The sequence below is a fragment of the Lepisosteus platostomus genome, chromosome 2 (assembly GCF_059453375.1).
Source record: "Lepisosteus platostomus isolate fLepPlt1 chromosome 2, fLepPlt1.hap1, whole genome shotgun sequence".
Lineage (NCBI taxonomy): Eukaryota > Metazoa > Chordata > Actinopteri > Semionotiformes > Lepisosteidae > Lepisosteus > Lepisosteus platostomus.
The window spans coordinates 16,851,357-16,866,418 of record NC_142612.1 but is presented as its reverse complement, the minus strand read 5'-3'; the positions used below and the strand labels follow the sequence as shown (position 1 = coordinate 16,866,418).

Genomic DNA, 15,062 nt, shown 5'->3' with positions numbered 1-15,062 from the left:
TACTTTGGTGAAACAGGAAGAAGATGACTGTTTCAGGGAACATGTCAGAGCAATGTGGATCAAAGATCTCTCCAAGCTGGTACACTCCATTTCATCTTTCCCAGCCACGATTGCACTGCCCTTTCTGATTCCATTCACACTTCTGACATCAAAAGACAAAATTATCCACGGACTTGGATCACACCTTCCCCGAGCTCTCAAGAAATCACTGATTTCTTTTTCAGTCTCTCACACTCATGTGGAAATCGTTCAAATGCAGACTTCAGCCTCACATATTTCCCCTAGACGTTGTCTTCCAGATCTCCCTTTATTTGGATGCCCTTTGTCTCCTCACCCGCTCTTTTTGTCCTCCTTACCCACCCCTCTGCTTCTCATTCCTGCTCGCTTCCTCTTTCTCCCTCATACCTGCAGATATGTTCTTTCTTCTTTTTTTACTTTTCAGCACCTTCCCTTGTTCTTTTACAGTCCAGGCTGACACATCTCCCTATTTGATGTTCTAAACATGGTCCTGCTAGTGCATTGTATAATTTAACACAGCATCCCTTTAATTCACTTCTGCACTTACGGTTATATATCCTTATATTCTTGTTGCTTTTTTATTGCCTCACCACAAGATGTAAACGGTGTGTCAATATAAACAATATAAAATACAAATATAAAGTATTTTTCACAAGTGGCCTCTTCAAGCTCAGTGTTTCCTCCATGTAACACTCTGCACTTGCCTGCATTAAACATCATCTGCCAGATGTTTTGCCCAGTCTTGAATTCTAGCTAAATCTTTTTGAATGTTCTTTGCAACTCCCACCATGCTTCTAATCCTCCTGTTTTGATATCATCTGTGAACTTGACGAGTCTACTGATTATACCAGAATCTAGATCAATGATAGAAATTAATTCTGGTTTCTGCACTGACAGCTGTGTTTGGCCATTTCGCCTGAACTTCAAACGGTGTGCACTGAATTAAAGTAAACTCCAAAATAACTGGAAGATGTTCTAAGAACCTGGTCTTCTTAAGTGTGAAAAAAGCCATGGATGATCATCCCAATCAATCAGGGTAATTAATTAACTACCAAATGGGCTAGATGGGCTGAATGGCCTGCTTTAATTTGTCACTTATGTTCTTATGTAACATCAGTCAACAACAAAGAGACAACCTGCAACACTTAGTCAAACTAAGTGTGAACATGTGGGCTTGAAGGCAGGAAGATAATGATCTCTATCACTTTGACACAGTAAACACACAGAGCACCTTGTAGTTATAAGTAAATAACAAATCCCAGGCATTTTCCTGACAAAATTGAAGAACGTGTTACCTAAACTTTGAAAATCAGGCTGTTTGAGGTGACCTCACAATATTCATTTGTGAATTTTACTGAACCAAACCATAATCAACACATTTATATCAAATCATTTGGCAGATGTACCCTTATAAGGTCAGGACAGATTTTATGTGATATGCAACAACACATTTTCCTGAATAAAAAAATGCCATACTATGGAGAGATGTTTGCAAACAACTCATTGGAAGGCTAGCATTCCTGTGTTTTTCAGTGATGCAAAATCATCATTGATTCAGTGAGATGATGGGCTATAAACCGAGGGACTGAGACTTCTTCAGTAAAAGCAGAATCCCACATTTAAAGCTCTTATACTGTGTTTCCAAATCAAGTCAATGGTTCCTCATAAAAAAATCATGATTTTGCCAGGGACAAGAAAATGGGAAAAGAAAATCTTGATCAGTTATGTTATATTTTCTCAATGTACAAATCCACACTGATAATGACTGAGTTAGTTGAGGTGGGTAGCTGCGTCAAAATGCGTAGGCTGCAAAGGAACAAGTAATAGGTTTATTCCATGCTGAAAAGAGAAGATAGAAATCACAACGTTTCGGCCGTGGAGCCTTCTTCTGACATGCCTGAAGAAGGCTCCACGGCTGAAATGTTGTGTTTTCTTTCTTCTCTTTTCAGCATGGAATAAACCTATTACTTGTTCCTTTGCATGACTGAGTTAGTCTGTGTTTAAGTTACCTATCCATACTTATTGTGTGTGATTGGATTACTGTACTTATGATAATCAGTAGACACACTCATGGGTCAGACGATCAAGGTTATATTTAGGGAAGTAAGTGGTTGGAATGTTAGAATAAAACATTGTTAAACATTTTTATTCATACTGTATGATAAAATGATCAGTGCATGTATTGTATAGTCTGCCTTTTATTGCAAATAAATCAATAGTTGGACCTATTGGACCTGACAGATATGTTAAAAAAGCCTTCGGGTTTTACGGGGTAAGATTTCTCCAGCTTCCTATCTTTCACTGGAAAGATCTGTCGCAAGACTTTAAGAGGTTTTTGATGGGGTCCAGTAGGTTTCCTGCATGAATCAGTAAGGATTGAAACCACAGAATGGGTTGTTTATGCTGTGGCCTCTTAGGTTAAATGTCTTTCCTTGTTTTAAGGCTTACCGTATATGGAAACAGACATTTCATGATTCTAAGCCATAGAATCTCATGATGGCCAGTAATGCTTTTGCCACTCAGTCCTCTGTAGTTTACTCCGTACTTTGTGAATATATACCTCTAAAAAAAAAGGATTATGCTTCACACTCATCTCACCTGACATAATATATACCATAATAATATGCCAGCATTTATTTTCCTACTGACACTTACTGTACATCCCTCTAGACACTTAGTAGGTAGGATATTTACAGTACATATGGTAGGCATTATAAGGGACAGAAAAGGGACAGACAGTGGTAACACTTTAGGTCTATTCCAATGCCTGTATCACTGATAAGTGAAAAGTACTGATCCTTATGAATCCTGTTATCAGATTATATGTATTTATATAATCTGCAAATGGAAGAGATGCATTGCTGTTGCAGTATGTGTGTGAAAGGGTAATATTTAATATAGTGTGTTTTTGTTTTTCCACTCACTATACTGTATCTAACAGTAATTGTAAAACTCAAGATCCTCAGTCCAATTATCTACCAGCCACCAAACAGGCTCGATAGGCTGGCCAAATGGCTTCCTCTCATTTGTAATCTTTTATAGTTTCTTTAGTATCAGGAAATTTCTGGGGCTGTTTTTACAGTGATCATGTTTAATATCAAATTAAAGATAACACAGTGGCCACAGTATATATCTACAGTATGGCTTGAGTGGACTAGTATGTATTCAAGCCAATGGAAAGAGGGCCTAAAATAGGAAACAAAATAGCACAAAGTGTTTTGTGTCTTGTGTAAATTATTCATGTAGCGTTTACAAAGCAGCTGTATTTGCTCGTCTTGTTCAAATAATTGTTGACTTCTCTGTACATCTATATAAATTAGAAATACCTTCTGAATGTAAGCCACAGGGTTGTAACTTTGGATCACGATACAGGTACAGTATGTTTGAATACTGTAAATATTGCTTGCAATGGGGAGCTGCACTTCTATCAGTTGCTAATGGAGCATAATGGAGATACAGTATTAGATACTGATACAGATACAGTATTAGAATGGGCATCTTTTGATTTTTCATCACACAAATACTTCAATGAAACGCAAGTTGAATGTCATGCAACTATGCACATCTTCAGACTTTCAGAGTCTTTGGAGGCCTTAATTACACTTTTGGCAAAAGGGGGTGTTTGTACTGAAACAGAACAATATTTTGGAAATTTGTCATTCTACTCACCTTCCACCTAGACTCTGATCCACCAGTTCCATTATTTCTTGGGTCCAGTTCCTCAGCAAACTGTCTTACAAGGGTTCCAGTCTCATGTAGGAAGCACTGAGCATTTGCCACTGTGCTTTTAGACCATGAGACCACCAAGGTTCTCTTTACAGAGGTTAGCTTGTCTTTAGAGCAGGAGAGGTTTTCAGTTCAGCAATTCCCCTCAAAGGATTACCACCATATTTTAAATATACAGATAATTTAGAACTGTAAAGACTGTGGAATGATGAAACAGCTGTTTAACTTTTTATCATCCCCACACAATAGTGACTGTTGGCAGCTTTGGGTTGGTTAAGATATTATGTGAACTGCTGTACATGTAGTAGCAGTTATGAAGAGATTATGAAGCCATAATGCAACAACGGTTAAATAAAATGTCACGAGACCTTCTAATTCAGTTAGCAAACAGGTCTTTGTCATTTCTTTTGGTCTCTAAAAATCTGAGTAGGCTGTGCTTGCATAAGCACCATATAGCCTGATTAATTACAAAATGTATCAACGGTTAAGCAAATCTGGGTTTTTGCAGAGTTATAAATTCATAGTATGAAGTTAACTACACCTAATGTAGTGGAATATCCCATGCTGTGAAAAGCACATTATAAAGTACTTACAGTACGATCCTGCATTAAGCCTTTCATATTTAAATAGTTTGTTCTGATAGTAGTTCATGAGGCTACTTCTGTATCACCAATTTCAAATCAATAAATTTACAAATATGGAATTAATTTGTGTTTATCTGTAAACAAGTGTATGGGCACCTATGATTTGAGATAATGTTATTCACTAATCCTCTTAAACTGAGAAATCTTAAGAATAATTACTATTCTCGGATGATCCACTAAGAAAACATTCTGCCTTTCTATGACAGTCAAATCTGTGTAACCCTTTGTAAAAATATAAATGAAATTTTAACTTTAAGTAACCTCCTAATATTGTTTTTTTTCTCTGACTCTGAAACTTTGGTATTAGATACCAAACTGGCAGGAGATGCTGACTCGGCAGATCCCAGAGGCGTTACAATGCACTCAGGTGTGTGTTCTCCTTCAAGCCCCCAGCACCTGCAAAACCATCAGCATCCACTATAAATGCAGCAATGGGATGGGAATTCCTGGGAGTTTGCTTTTAAATGTACCTGTACAAGTTACAAAATCGAATAAGTAATAATTCTTTCTTGCTAAAGGTCAATTCGCCTCACACTGCTCTAACACTTCAGAATAGAGTAAATTGCGGAACATGCTTGTTCAGGAGGTCATGTTATGCTAATGCAATACCGTTTTTTTCTCAAAAATGAACTGCATTCAAGAAGTAACAGAAGGCATGGAGTTTCATGCCAAACGGCACACTGACCTGCTTACATCTGAGGCGTGCTTTGGCCTGATGCCGAAATGACAATTATGTATTAACTTGTTCAGAAATTTTAAATCCTGCCGTCTTCACAGAACATCATCATCGTCATCTGAAGGGTATTAGGTTGTATTTCAGCATGCAGGTTACATCGGTTGTGTGGAATGAATGGAATTTCACCACCTTACATTACAGCTTGATCTCAGCAGACCTCAGAAGGTAAGGATGTTCAACCACATTTGGCCTACTTGTAGAGTAGTTGAAGCACATAGTTTTCCTCTACGTGCACTTTATTGACCTAAATAAAATAAAGTCAATGGGCAGAACAACTCAGAACATTTGTAACGTGACATTCTTCAAACAGCCATGCACCACAGCCTGGATAGGCACTGTTCATGGTTACATTAACTCAACAGGCATTTGAAAGAACCGGAAAGGTCACTCCTGTACTATATAGTACATAACACCCCCTGTCAGTGGTGAATAGATCCCCATATCCTGAACGCACTTCTGAATCCGAGCAAAACTGCATGTCACAGAAAACTACTGCATGTGTCAGCTGGCCTAGAAGTAGGCCAACTGCGGTCAAGTATCTTCCTGCAACACATCAATTGCTCTGTTGGTACTTCTCATTATCAATTAAATAAACAAGGGTGTAGAAAAAGTCTGTACTCGTAGTTGAGGGCAGGCTGCAAGCGGAGTAGGCCTGACTTACAGCAGTGGTTCTAAAGCCTGTATGTCCCAATTCCAATCAACTCCTAAAACACGGAATGGAAAACACAGTACCAACTTCCGTTTTGGAATTCACCTCATCTGGTGGGTCTCTCAGTTCAACTTCAGGACAAGAGTTCTATGGATTTTTTCCAAGGGAGTTTTGAGATAAAAGCTGCTATTTACTGAAATACACCCAAAACATGTGGACAAAAAACACACACACAGACATCTTTTGTTTTTATTTTGGACATTTATTTATATTTGACAAATCTTAGAAAAAAATAAAACTGGTAAAACTACAATGTATTCGCAGTCAAAAAGGAAAATAAAGTTTCAGAAGTCTTTACTTTTACAAAATTCTCTGTTTGATGCTTCCCTATAAACTACATTATGTAGTAAATTTTTAAAGACAAAAAAAGGCCAAGTCATCTTTTACTTTTGGCCCATTTAAAAGTCAAAAACAACTTTTTACTTATTTTTCTTTCACAAAAAGCAATTAAAAAATTTGTGCTGCCACAAAGACAGAATTTAGCAAGAACTGAATGGGTGGAAAGAGTCCAGGTCTCTCAAAACATTAGTAAAGCCACATTTTGTTGGTTATCATTTCGTTCAACTCACCAGAACTGAAGCCAAATGACTGAAGCACTAAGACTGGAAAAACAACAGTTGAAACAGATATTTATTATCATTTATTCAGAAGTTTATAACGTTTAGGAATTTCAGTATTAGTATAGTTCTTTCAAGAGTGAAAAGAGCAGTGTAATGGAAAGGGCTCTCATTTCATGTTCACGTTCAGGAACCATGACCAGTTGCTGTACACCCAAAACCATCTTAATAACACTAATAGAGACCGCCCGGTAATACATTGTCTTTGCAATCACACTGAGGACGTAACAATACGGTTCAGGGGGATATATTTTGAAATTGATGTTTTAAAATTGCGTGCTTTAAATAGTGGTGGCAGCTTTCTGCTGACCAATATCTGTGTCTGCAAAGTTTTTAAATCTTGTAATTCAAGATCTTAAAGTGGGCAGTGTAATCCATTCTTATTCTACTTATCAGGATAGTTAAAGAGTTCCATTGATGGTACAGAACTGATAATGCTTTGACTAAGGCTTCGGTCATCGGCAATTCACAGCAAAGCCCTACGTTTTTCAAGCACTGCACAGCAAACAACAACTGGAGAGTGAGAATTTTGTAAAAGTTGTTTGTTTCATTACACTTCAGGACAACCGGTAAGCAAAAGTTTTTACACTAACATAAAAAAAATCAACACAGTAGACAGAACATCAGTAAATAGCAGGACAAAAAAATAAAGTTTCCAAGTGTACAATCTACAATTTCTTCACCATCAGCTCATGTTTAATCGCCTCTGAAGGAACAACCCAAAATAAATACACTATTCATCATCTGATTTGCATTATATTAAACCCCCGAACTAAACTCACCCCTCATTTTCAAAAAGAACTCTTTGAATTACAATAATACTGCTTAGAAATCTTGGGAAACAGCTAAGACTGCATTGATAAGACCAGCAGCATTTATTAATGGGGGTTTTATTGAACAGTAGTCAAGGAATCAATTCAACTAGATGTAACAGTCCTCAGTACAGTTTGAGCCCAAATAGCTTTATTGCAGTGAACATTGGTCAGCCGTCTCCAAACCACCTGTACCATAAGCATACAAGCATTTTTAGCCTCATCGAATGAGCAGATCAGCAGGTGTGAACCCATTCTTCTCCCAATGTACGTGGAAACAGGAACAGTCGGCATATCTGAAAGGAGCACTGGATTCCACTGCCCTGAAACTATGCAATCTGAAGGGGCTCAGCCAGAGAATGTATCAATGGGAAAAGTCTACACTGAAATCAAAGCCATCTGGAACCCACAATATAAAAATACTGTATTTAAAGTCTATGACATATTATCGGGATAGAACGGTAAAATCCCAGCATTCTCTCTAAAAGTGATTGTGCATTCGGAGTTTGCAAGGAGCCACACCACTGTCACCCACAATACACTTGCCTGAGGATAATGCAGAAATACATGCATGCTAATTCCTCAGAACACAGGACAAACAACTCTGTGCTCTGTGACCCTAACACAAGGCGCATACTTTCCCATACCAGGTATTGGTGGAAGGTTAGAAGTCATTTTAATACAGGATGAAAGAAATTAGCATGATTTCTGCTCAGTAGCGTAAGAGTACGAGTCGAGGTCAGTGCTGAAAAGTGAAGAGTGATGAACAGCACGGCCTTCACAGGTGTGTACAGGGGAGGACAGAGGAGAAACGGCGCTGACCAGCCGCTCTGCACTACTGCTCTGACCTCGCACAGACAAGGTATTCTGGCTCGGCGGCTTTTGCGAGACATCTTAGAGAAATTTAATTTTCTCAATTTGATTTAAAAGCTGTTGGCCCAACGGTGCACAATTCATAAAATGAACTGAATCAAAGTAAATAGATGGGATTTACTCAATGTGTTTCACATTGTTTTTCCTCCTTCGCTCCTACCAGAAGATAGAAGAAGGAAACCAGCCTGACTTCCTGTTGGCACATCCTGCCTTTTGATTTTGTTTAATGTCTTCTCCTGTTTCATAAGACACTTTTGGTTTTAATTACCCTTGAATACAAGCATTCCAATTCAATCAGTTTCTGCCAATTTTCAAACTGAATCAGTTACTGAACAAAAAGAGGTCTAAAACAGGAGAAACAGAAACACATAAATATATAGGTATTTTTAAAAAGGAATGTCAAACATGTTTGTTTTTTATCAAAGTCTTTTGAACAAGACGTGGAAGAAATATTACACTTCATACCATTATGAACGGCATAAAAATCAAAACCTAAACAAGCTGCGTGTTCTTTTCCCAACTACTACTGTGATAAATAATTAATGGACCAAGAAAACCGTATTGAATTCTATGATTTTCAGTGTTTTAAAGTACAAGGCACTAAATATTAAAAGCTTTGTAATTACTCTTCTTTTTACAGATATTCTCTTAATGAATCAAGCAGAACAAGTTTTTAAAATAATTTCTGTTACATTTCATATCAGAACTGTTGATTTATCAACAGTTTTAATTTAGCTGTGATCTATGAAGATTAAAGATGAATAGATATGACCTCAGTCAGACTAACATTTCTTAAAGTACACAATTGCCTGACTGGTCATTCCAGTAACCAGGTACGTTTTAAAAACAAGTGCACAACGGAACTTAAATATATATGCATGAACAAACATGATCTGAATTGAGGTCACTTTATACACATCTACAATGTCTGCAGGATTACGTTTTAAACCTCCTAGTTGGTTCTCTTCCAACTTCAACAGTTTGTTCACAAAGTTTGGAAGACAGGCAAAAAATGAATTTTGTAAATGAAGGAATCCTGGGGGAAAGGGTGTAATGTAAACCCTCTTATTGGAAGTGCATGAATCCAGTCTTTTACATCTGAGGTCTCTTTTACGCTCCGGCCTGCACTCTGTCTGAAGCATGGCACTGTTCTTCACATTAGGAGGGCCAGTCAAAAGTGCAAATAAACCTGCTAGTTTCTCCCACTGTGGTCTTTGTTGTGCATTATTTTTTAGAAGAGATGCTTGCTTGTACATGTGTTCAGGCTTCCAGTCAGATCCATAATACTTTTGACCAAATGGATCTACACAAATACGCCAATATGCAAAAAACTGTTGAAAGCAGGGAAGAAGAAAAAAATAGTGGATATTGGTGGCCATCTACTGTATATCCTAGACAACACCCTCCTAAACAAATTGCTCTGAATTTCTGTAAGCAAACATGATCCAATGATAACCTAAAACAGTGGAAGTTTTCTTTTGCTTTGTGCTTTTCTGAAGGGAATTAAAGAGCCCTTCAACAATTAACCTCAGTCATAATTAGTACTAAAATATCAGCAGCTATAAATTCCCCTAAGACAAAAAAAAGAATTTCCCCTGCCTTCACAATGTAGACTAAACCTGTCCTCATTAGTCTTTTTTAGAACTGTTCTGCCAGAACAGATCACTTCAGGTGGACTTTGACATGAATTCTGTGACATACCAGAAGATCACTAATGGAGCACAACGTCTAGACTAGTACAAGACACAACGATGCAACTCTACACAGTGTTTCAATCCTAACATCCTCTTCTGATTTAATCCCAGCAAAATAAATACAACCACGTCAACAGAGGTTCACAGCTCTGAAATTCTTCTCCTGGAAGAACTAAAACCATTTGCACAGCAACAAATGTGGGACATCCCAATCAAAGCACAAGCTTTATTATGCGATTTCTTTAAAAAACACTTTCAAATTTTTTTCCCCCAAAACTTGCCCTTGTTGTACTGTCACAATGGCCACAATAATAGTAACAATAACAATAACAATCATAATAATGATGACGAAAAAACTATAATCTATATTACTTGTGAGCACATAATGTAAGCAAGTGGTTAATTTCCATTTTGTTGTTTGCTTTTAAGAAATCTGTCTTTTGCCAAGGAAAACTATTTTTAAATTAAATTTTTAATGTAACTGGCAAAAGCATGTACCTTTAGAAAAATGTCTCAAAGGAAAAATAAAGATAAAACATTGTAAAATAAAATTAATTCAGCTTAAATCTTTCTTTCCTTCAGGACCTTTTTACAGTTTTAGTAAAAAACTCTACTGATACTCAAAAGACCAATGGAAAACAATCAAGTCTTTTGTTGGGTTACGCACAATAACAGATAAACATGAGTGGGTGTTCTCATTAAAAGAACTTGCCTCATAGCTCCGTTTCGTCATCAAAAACAACTGACTGGATTAACATTGTACTTTGAATATATTTGTACTGGAATATTAATTTGAATTTAAAACCCAAGACATCCTTAATTGTAGGTACTGTATCAAACACAGTAACAGAGAAGGGATATATGCAACACAAAACTATTGTGTCAGGTTTTTAGCTACCTTTAAGTACATTTGAGGGAACAAAATGAATATATGCTGCTTCAAAAATGTTGCAAAAGAAAAAAAAGCACAAAATTTACTCTGGAAAAGCTCATATGCAGATCTGTTGTGCAGATGACAGCCTATAGGACTTTACCACAGTAACAGCCCTGGAGGAAATGGACTACCCCATTTTCTCCCAGAGCTCTGTGCAGGTTAGTGTCAAATTATCTTTGGAGTGTAGTACTATCCCTGCAATATTAAAGGCTACTTTTGGTATTCAGATCGTAGTACAAACAGCATGTTGAGAAAGTGTTGCTTCTGGTAATGATTGATGCTAAATTATTCCACTAAAACTGGGACAACTTTATGAATGTTCTAAGACACATACTTGGAAACATTTGTTTTATCTTACAGGTTACCTACTATATCAGACAAAACTCCACATCATACTATATTGCTGAAGATGCATAACTGAACAAAACCTAAATGAATTTCATTGTAAAACAATAATTTACAGTCATTAAAGAAGAAAATGGTTCCTAAAACACTGTAATACAGAGACATTCACAGACAAAAGCAGGACAGAACTACTGGAAAAGGTAAACTAACAGCCCAACAATGAGTACATTTAATAAGGCAGATCTTTTCTACTTCTTACAGTTGCCAATCAAGTGCAATAAATTAATAAGAATTTCTGTCTTTACTTCCACTGCAATATGTGTGTATACAATCACTCAGGGACCTTAATGCTTTATTGTGTTATAATATGGAATCATAATGTATTTAACTGGGATTTCCTTACTGCTAATAGTCACAATACACTCTTTAATTTCAAAGTGGAAACAACATTCTTCAGATCCTCTTAAATTAAATATAAAACAGAAAATAAACAGATTTGAGTCCACATGTGTGCAATTAAGGTGTTTCACATGAGTTACAACATGCGTATCTCTGGGAGGTCCCACATTTGATTAGTACAGCTCCCAACAATAACTACAGCATGAAGACATGGAATTCAAGGAACATTCAAAGAAACCCTGGAATGGATTTATTCCCAAAAAAACTCCAAGCCCTTGAATATCCCCCAAAGCACAGTAATGTGTATTATAAAGACATTAGGTATCCGGGTGAAAAGGGCACTAGTCAGGAAAGCCACCAAGAGGAAGATGACATCATAAAGGAATTACAGTCTTCCATGGCTGAGATGGGAGAAACTGTGCATAAGACAACAATTGCCTGGGTGCTTTACAAATCTGGGCTTCGTGGCAGAGTAGCAAAATGAAAGACATTGCTGACAAATAAAAATCACATCAAATTTTGACTCCAGTATAAAGAAGATGCATGGCTGTAATTTCTGCCGAAGGCGCCTGTACCAAATATCGACTCAAGGAGGGTGAATACTTATTCAATCAATTAGTTTGTTTTAATGTATAATTTAGGAGGACCTGTTGAATTTTGTTTTCACTTTGACATTATAGCGTTTTGCGTTGATCAATAACAAAAGATCCCACTTAAATACATTATAATTCTGTATCATCATGAAAAAAATTGAAGGGGGTAACACGTTTGATAACCAATGTAGGTAATTCAAGGTACTGAGATTTAGAGCGAAAGAAATTGCCAACCCCCTTTACAAGTCTGAACATTTTTTGTGTATTCTGTACATATAAATCACCTGGAACACTTAATTCAAACCCCCCTCTTCTTACCGAAGAAGCAGGACATAACCCATTTTCACTTCAACTTATTCTGATGACAGCAGTGCACACTTGGAAATACCTTCTAGCTGCAATGTTTTGAGTTATGCTTAAGAAAATACACTGTAAATATTACAGACCCTGAAGAGTTTATCAAGACAAATCTTTAAAGTTTTAAAGACTTAGGACCAAAGACACAGGGACTACAAAGAAAAGTAAATGAACATAAATATTCCCAGAGAGCACACAACACAAAGACCCAAGTTCAGTATGATTCTGACTTTGGGGGGTTCATAAAGAATTTCCAGGATGTGCGCCTCATCCTCCTCTGAATCTATGGGGGTTGTTGTCTTACCAGACTGGCCTTTGAGCCCACAGAACCAGTTGATCACCTTCCAGCATGTGCTGCTACTTGTGTTCTCCCCAGCCTCTTCGTTACTCTTGGCCACCAGGCTGGCCTCACCATTCCCATAATGCTCCACAGGCGTTTGGATATCAGACGGGCTGGAGGCCACACAGTCAGTGATGGGAGAATCTACTTTGACCAGTAGCTTGACATCAGCCCCGTCGATCTGCTTATCTTTGTGCAGGTCAACGGGCACCTCTTTGTGGTCGGTGCTCCCATTGCAGTCAATGGGGCGCTTGCCCGTAAGCTTGTAGGATTCTTCTTTGAGCCGGGCCCGTTGCAGCTCTTTGATACGGACACCCCAGATAGTCGTGGTGAAGACCTGCTCCTTCGTGGGAGGCTCTGTGCAGAGACTGACCACTACAGCCACAATCCCGGAGATCCAGAAGAGAGAAGCTGCCACGTACATGTAATGGACATCTTTGATGAAGGCAGGTCTGTTGTCTGGCTGATCGCAGGGTGGTTCTTTGTAAATGAATGCCAAGATCAGACGGGTTGTCCCCAGGATAAAGCCAGTCATCCCTCCATAGAATGCACCAGTCTCATTGCAGCGCTTCCAAAAGATCCCCAACAGGAAAAGAGCTGCGATAGGGGGTGTCAAGTAGTCAGCTACTTCCTGAATGTACAGGTACATCTGTCCACCTTGCATCTCCACAATCACAGGGACCCACGCTATGCTGATGGCCACCATGAACACCACAAAGAGTCGACCAATAATCATCAGTTCTCTGGATGAAGGACACTTCCTTATTGTCTTATAGATGTCCAGTGTGAAAATGGTGCTGGCACTGTTGAAAATGGAATCCAAATCGCTCATTAGGGCGGCAATCATTACTGCCATCATCAGACCTCTGAGGCCAACAGGTAAGATGTTCATCACCAGGCGTGGGTAGGCAATATTGGAACAGCCTGCCTGACTACCACACACCTGCATGCAGTGCTCAGGATTAATGCAGACAATCTCATCTGCATAGAGGATTCTGGAAATCATCCCTGGAATCACAATGATAAACATGGGAAGGATCTTGAGGAAGCCGGCCATTAGTGTAGACCCCTTGGCATGCACAATGTTTTTTGCGGCCAGCACCCTTTGGACAATGACTTGGTCAGCACACCAGTACCAGATTGAAGCAGGGGTTTGACCCAGAAGGAAGCCAGGCCAAGGGATATCTTCATCAGTGGGGTCCCGCAGAATCTTAAGTGACTGGGGCTTTGGGTAGATATGGCAAGTGTTGGTGTTAGTAAAATTATAAGCAGCTAGAATTGCAGTGACATTGGGAACAGCTTGCATGTACTTCTCTCGGACTCCCTCTAAACCCCCCACCTTAATGAGACTAATGACCATAAGGGTGAGGGCACCCACAATCATGAGCAAAGCCTGCAAGGTATCGGTATAAATCACAGCAACCAGCCCCCCCGTTATAGTCATCAAGGCTGTCATGCTGATCAGCAAAATCACCGACAAGTAGAGGTTCCATCCCAAAGACTCCTGGATGAACAACGCTCCAGCATACAGGTCAACAGAGAGCTTAGTGAATATGTAGAGTAGCAGGGAGAGGGCCGCAAAGTAGATCTTAATGCGCGTCCCCCCATACCGCTTTGAAAGGTATTCAGGCATGGTGAAAACCCCAGAGTGGATGTAGACCGGGATGAAGACCCACCCTAAGAGCTGCAGGAGCAAAAGGGCATTGAATTCCCAAGCTCCAACTGCAAATCCACTTGCTGCTCCGGAACCTGCAAGTCCAATGAAATGCTCGCTGCCAATGTTGCTGACAAACAAAGAGGCCCCGATGACAGGCCAGGTCAAGGAGCGGCCAGCCAGGAAATACCCACTCACCGTGCTTCTGTTGGACTTCCACATGGCGAAGAAGCCAATGCACAGCACCAGCACAAAGTAAAGTGCCACGATGGCAATATCTGCCGTTTCCATCGAAGGGGTCATTTTCTTACATAAAATAAAAAAGACTTATTTCAACAAAATGTTAAGTTACTGGACGAATGAGGAAATCCGTAGACTGAAACTTGGGGGGTAAAGAAATGCTGCTTCAATCTCTGTCCTTTGGTTTGCTGTCTAGACGGAAACTGTAGGGTCCCAGTCAGGTCAAATTCAATTTTTGGTTAATGATTATCCACTGCCATTTACTTTGATGATGCAGAGCAGAAATTTTTTGGGGTAGGTGCAGCTGAAAGGTCTAGTAATGCCTAGAGTTACATTCCTGCAAGACAGCAAAGACAAAGACAAAAGACCAT

The 15,062-nt window shown here is 38.9% G+C and overlaps 1 protein-coding gene across 11 annotated transcripts in view; it reads right to left on the bottom strand.

The window, feature by feature from the left end:
* slc5a3b (solute carrier family 5 member 3b) overlaps positions 1-15,062 on the bottom strand; it is a 49,274-nt gene that overhangs the window by 22,981 nt on the left and 11,231 nt on the right. For 10 of the 11 annotated variants that reach the window (XM_088601174.1, XM_088601182.1, XM_088601166.1 and 7 more), the window contains one exon: positions 6,015-15,028. The exons of the other annotated variant lie outside the window; for it this stretch is intronic. In XM_088601174.1, coding sequence (XP_088457300.1) covers positions 12,610-14,754 — 2,145 coding nt within the window. In that variant the 5' untranslated portion in view covers positions 14,755-15,028 and the 3' untranslated portion in view covers positions 6,015-12,609. Of the gene's footprint in view, positions 1-6,014; positions 15,029-15,062 lie in introns of those variants that run through there. 11 annotated transcript variants of the gene reach the window in all.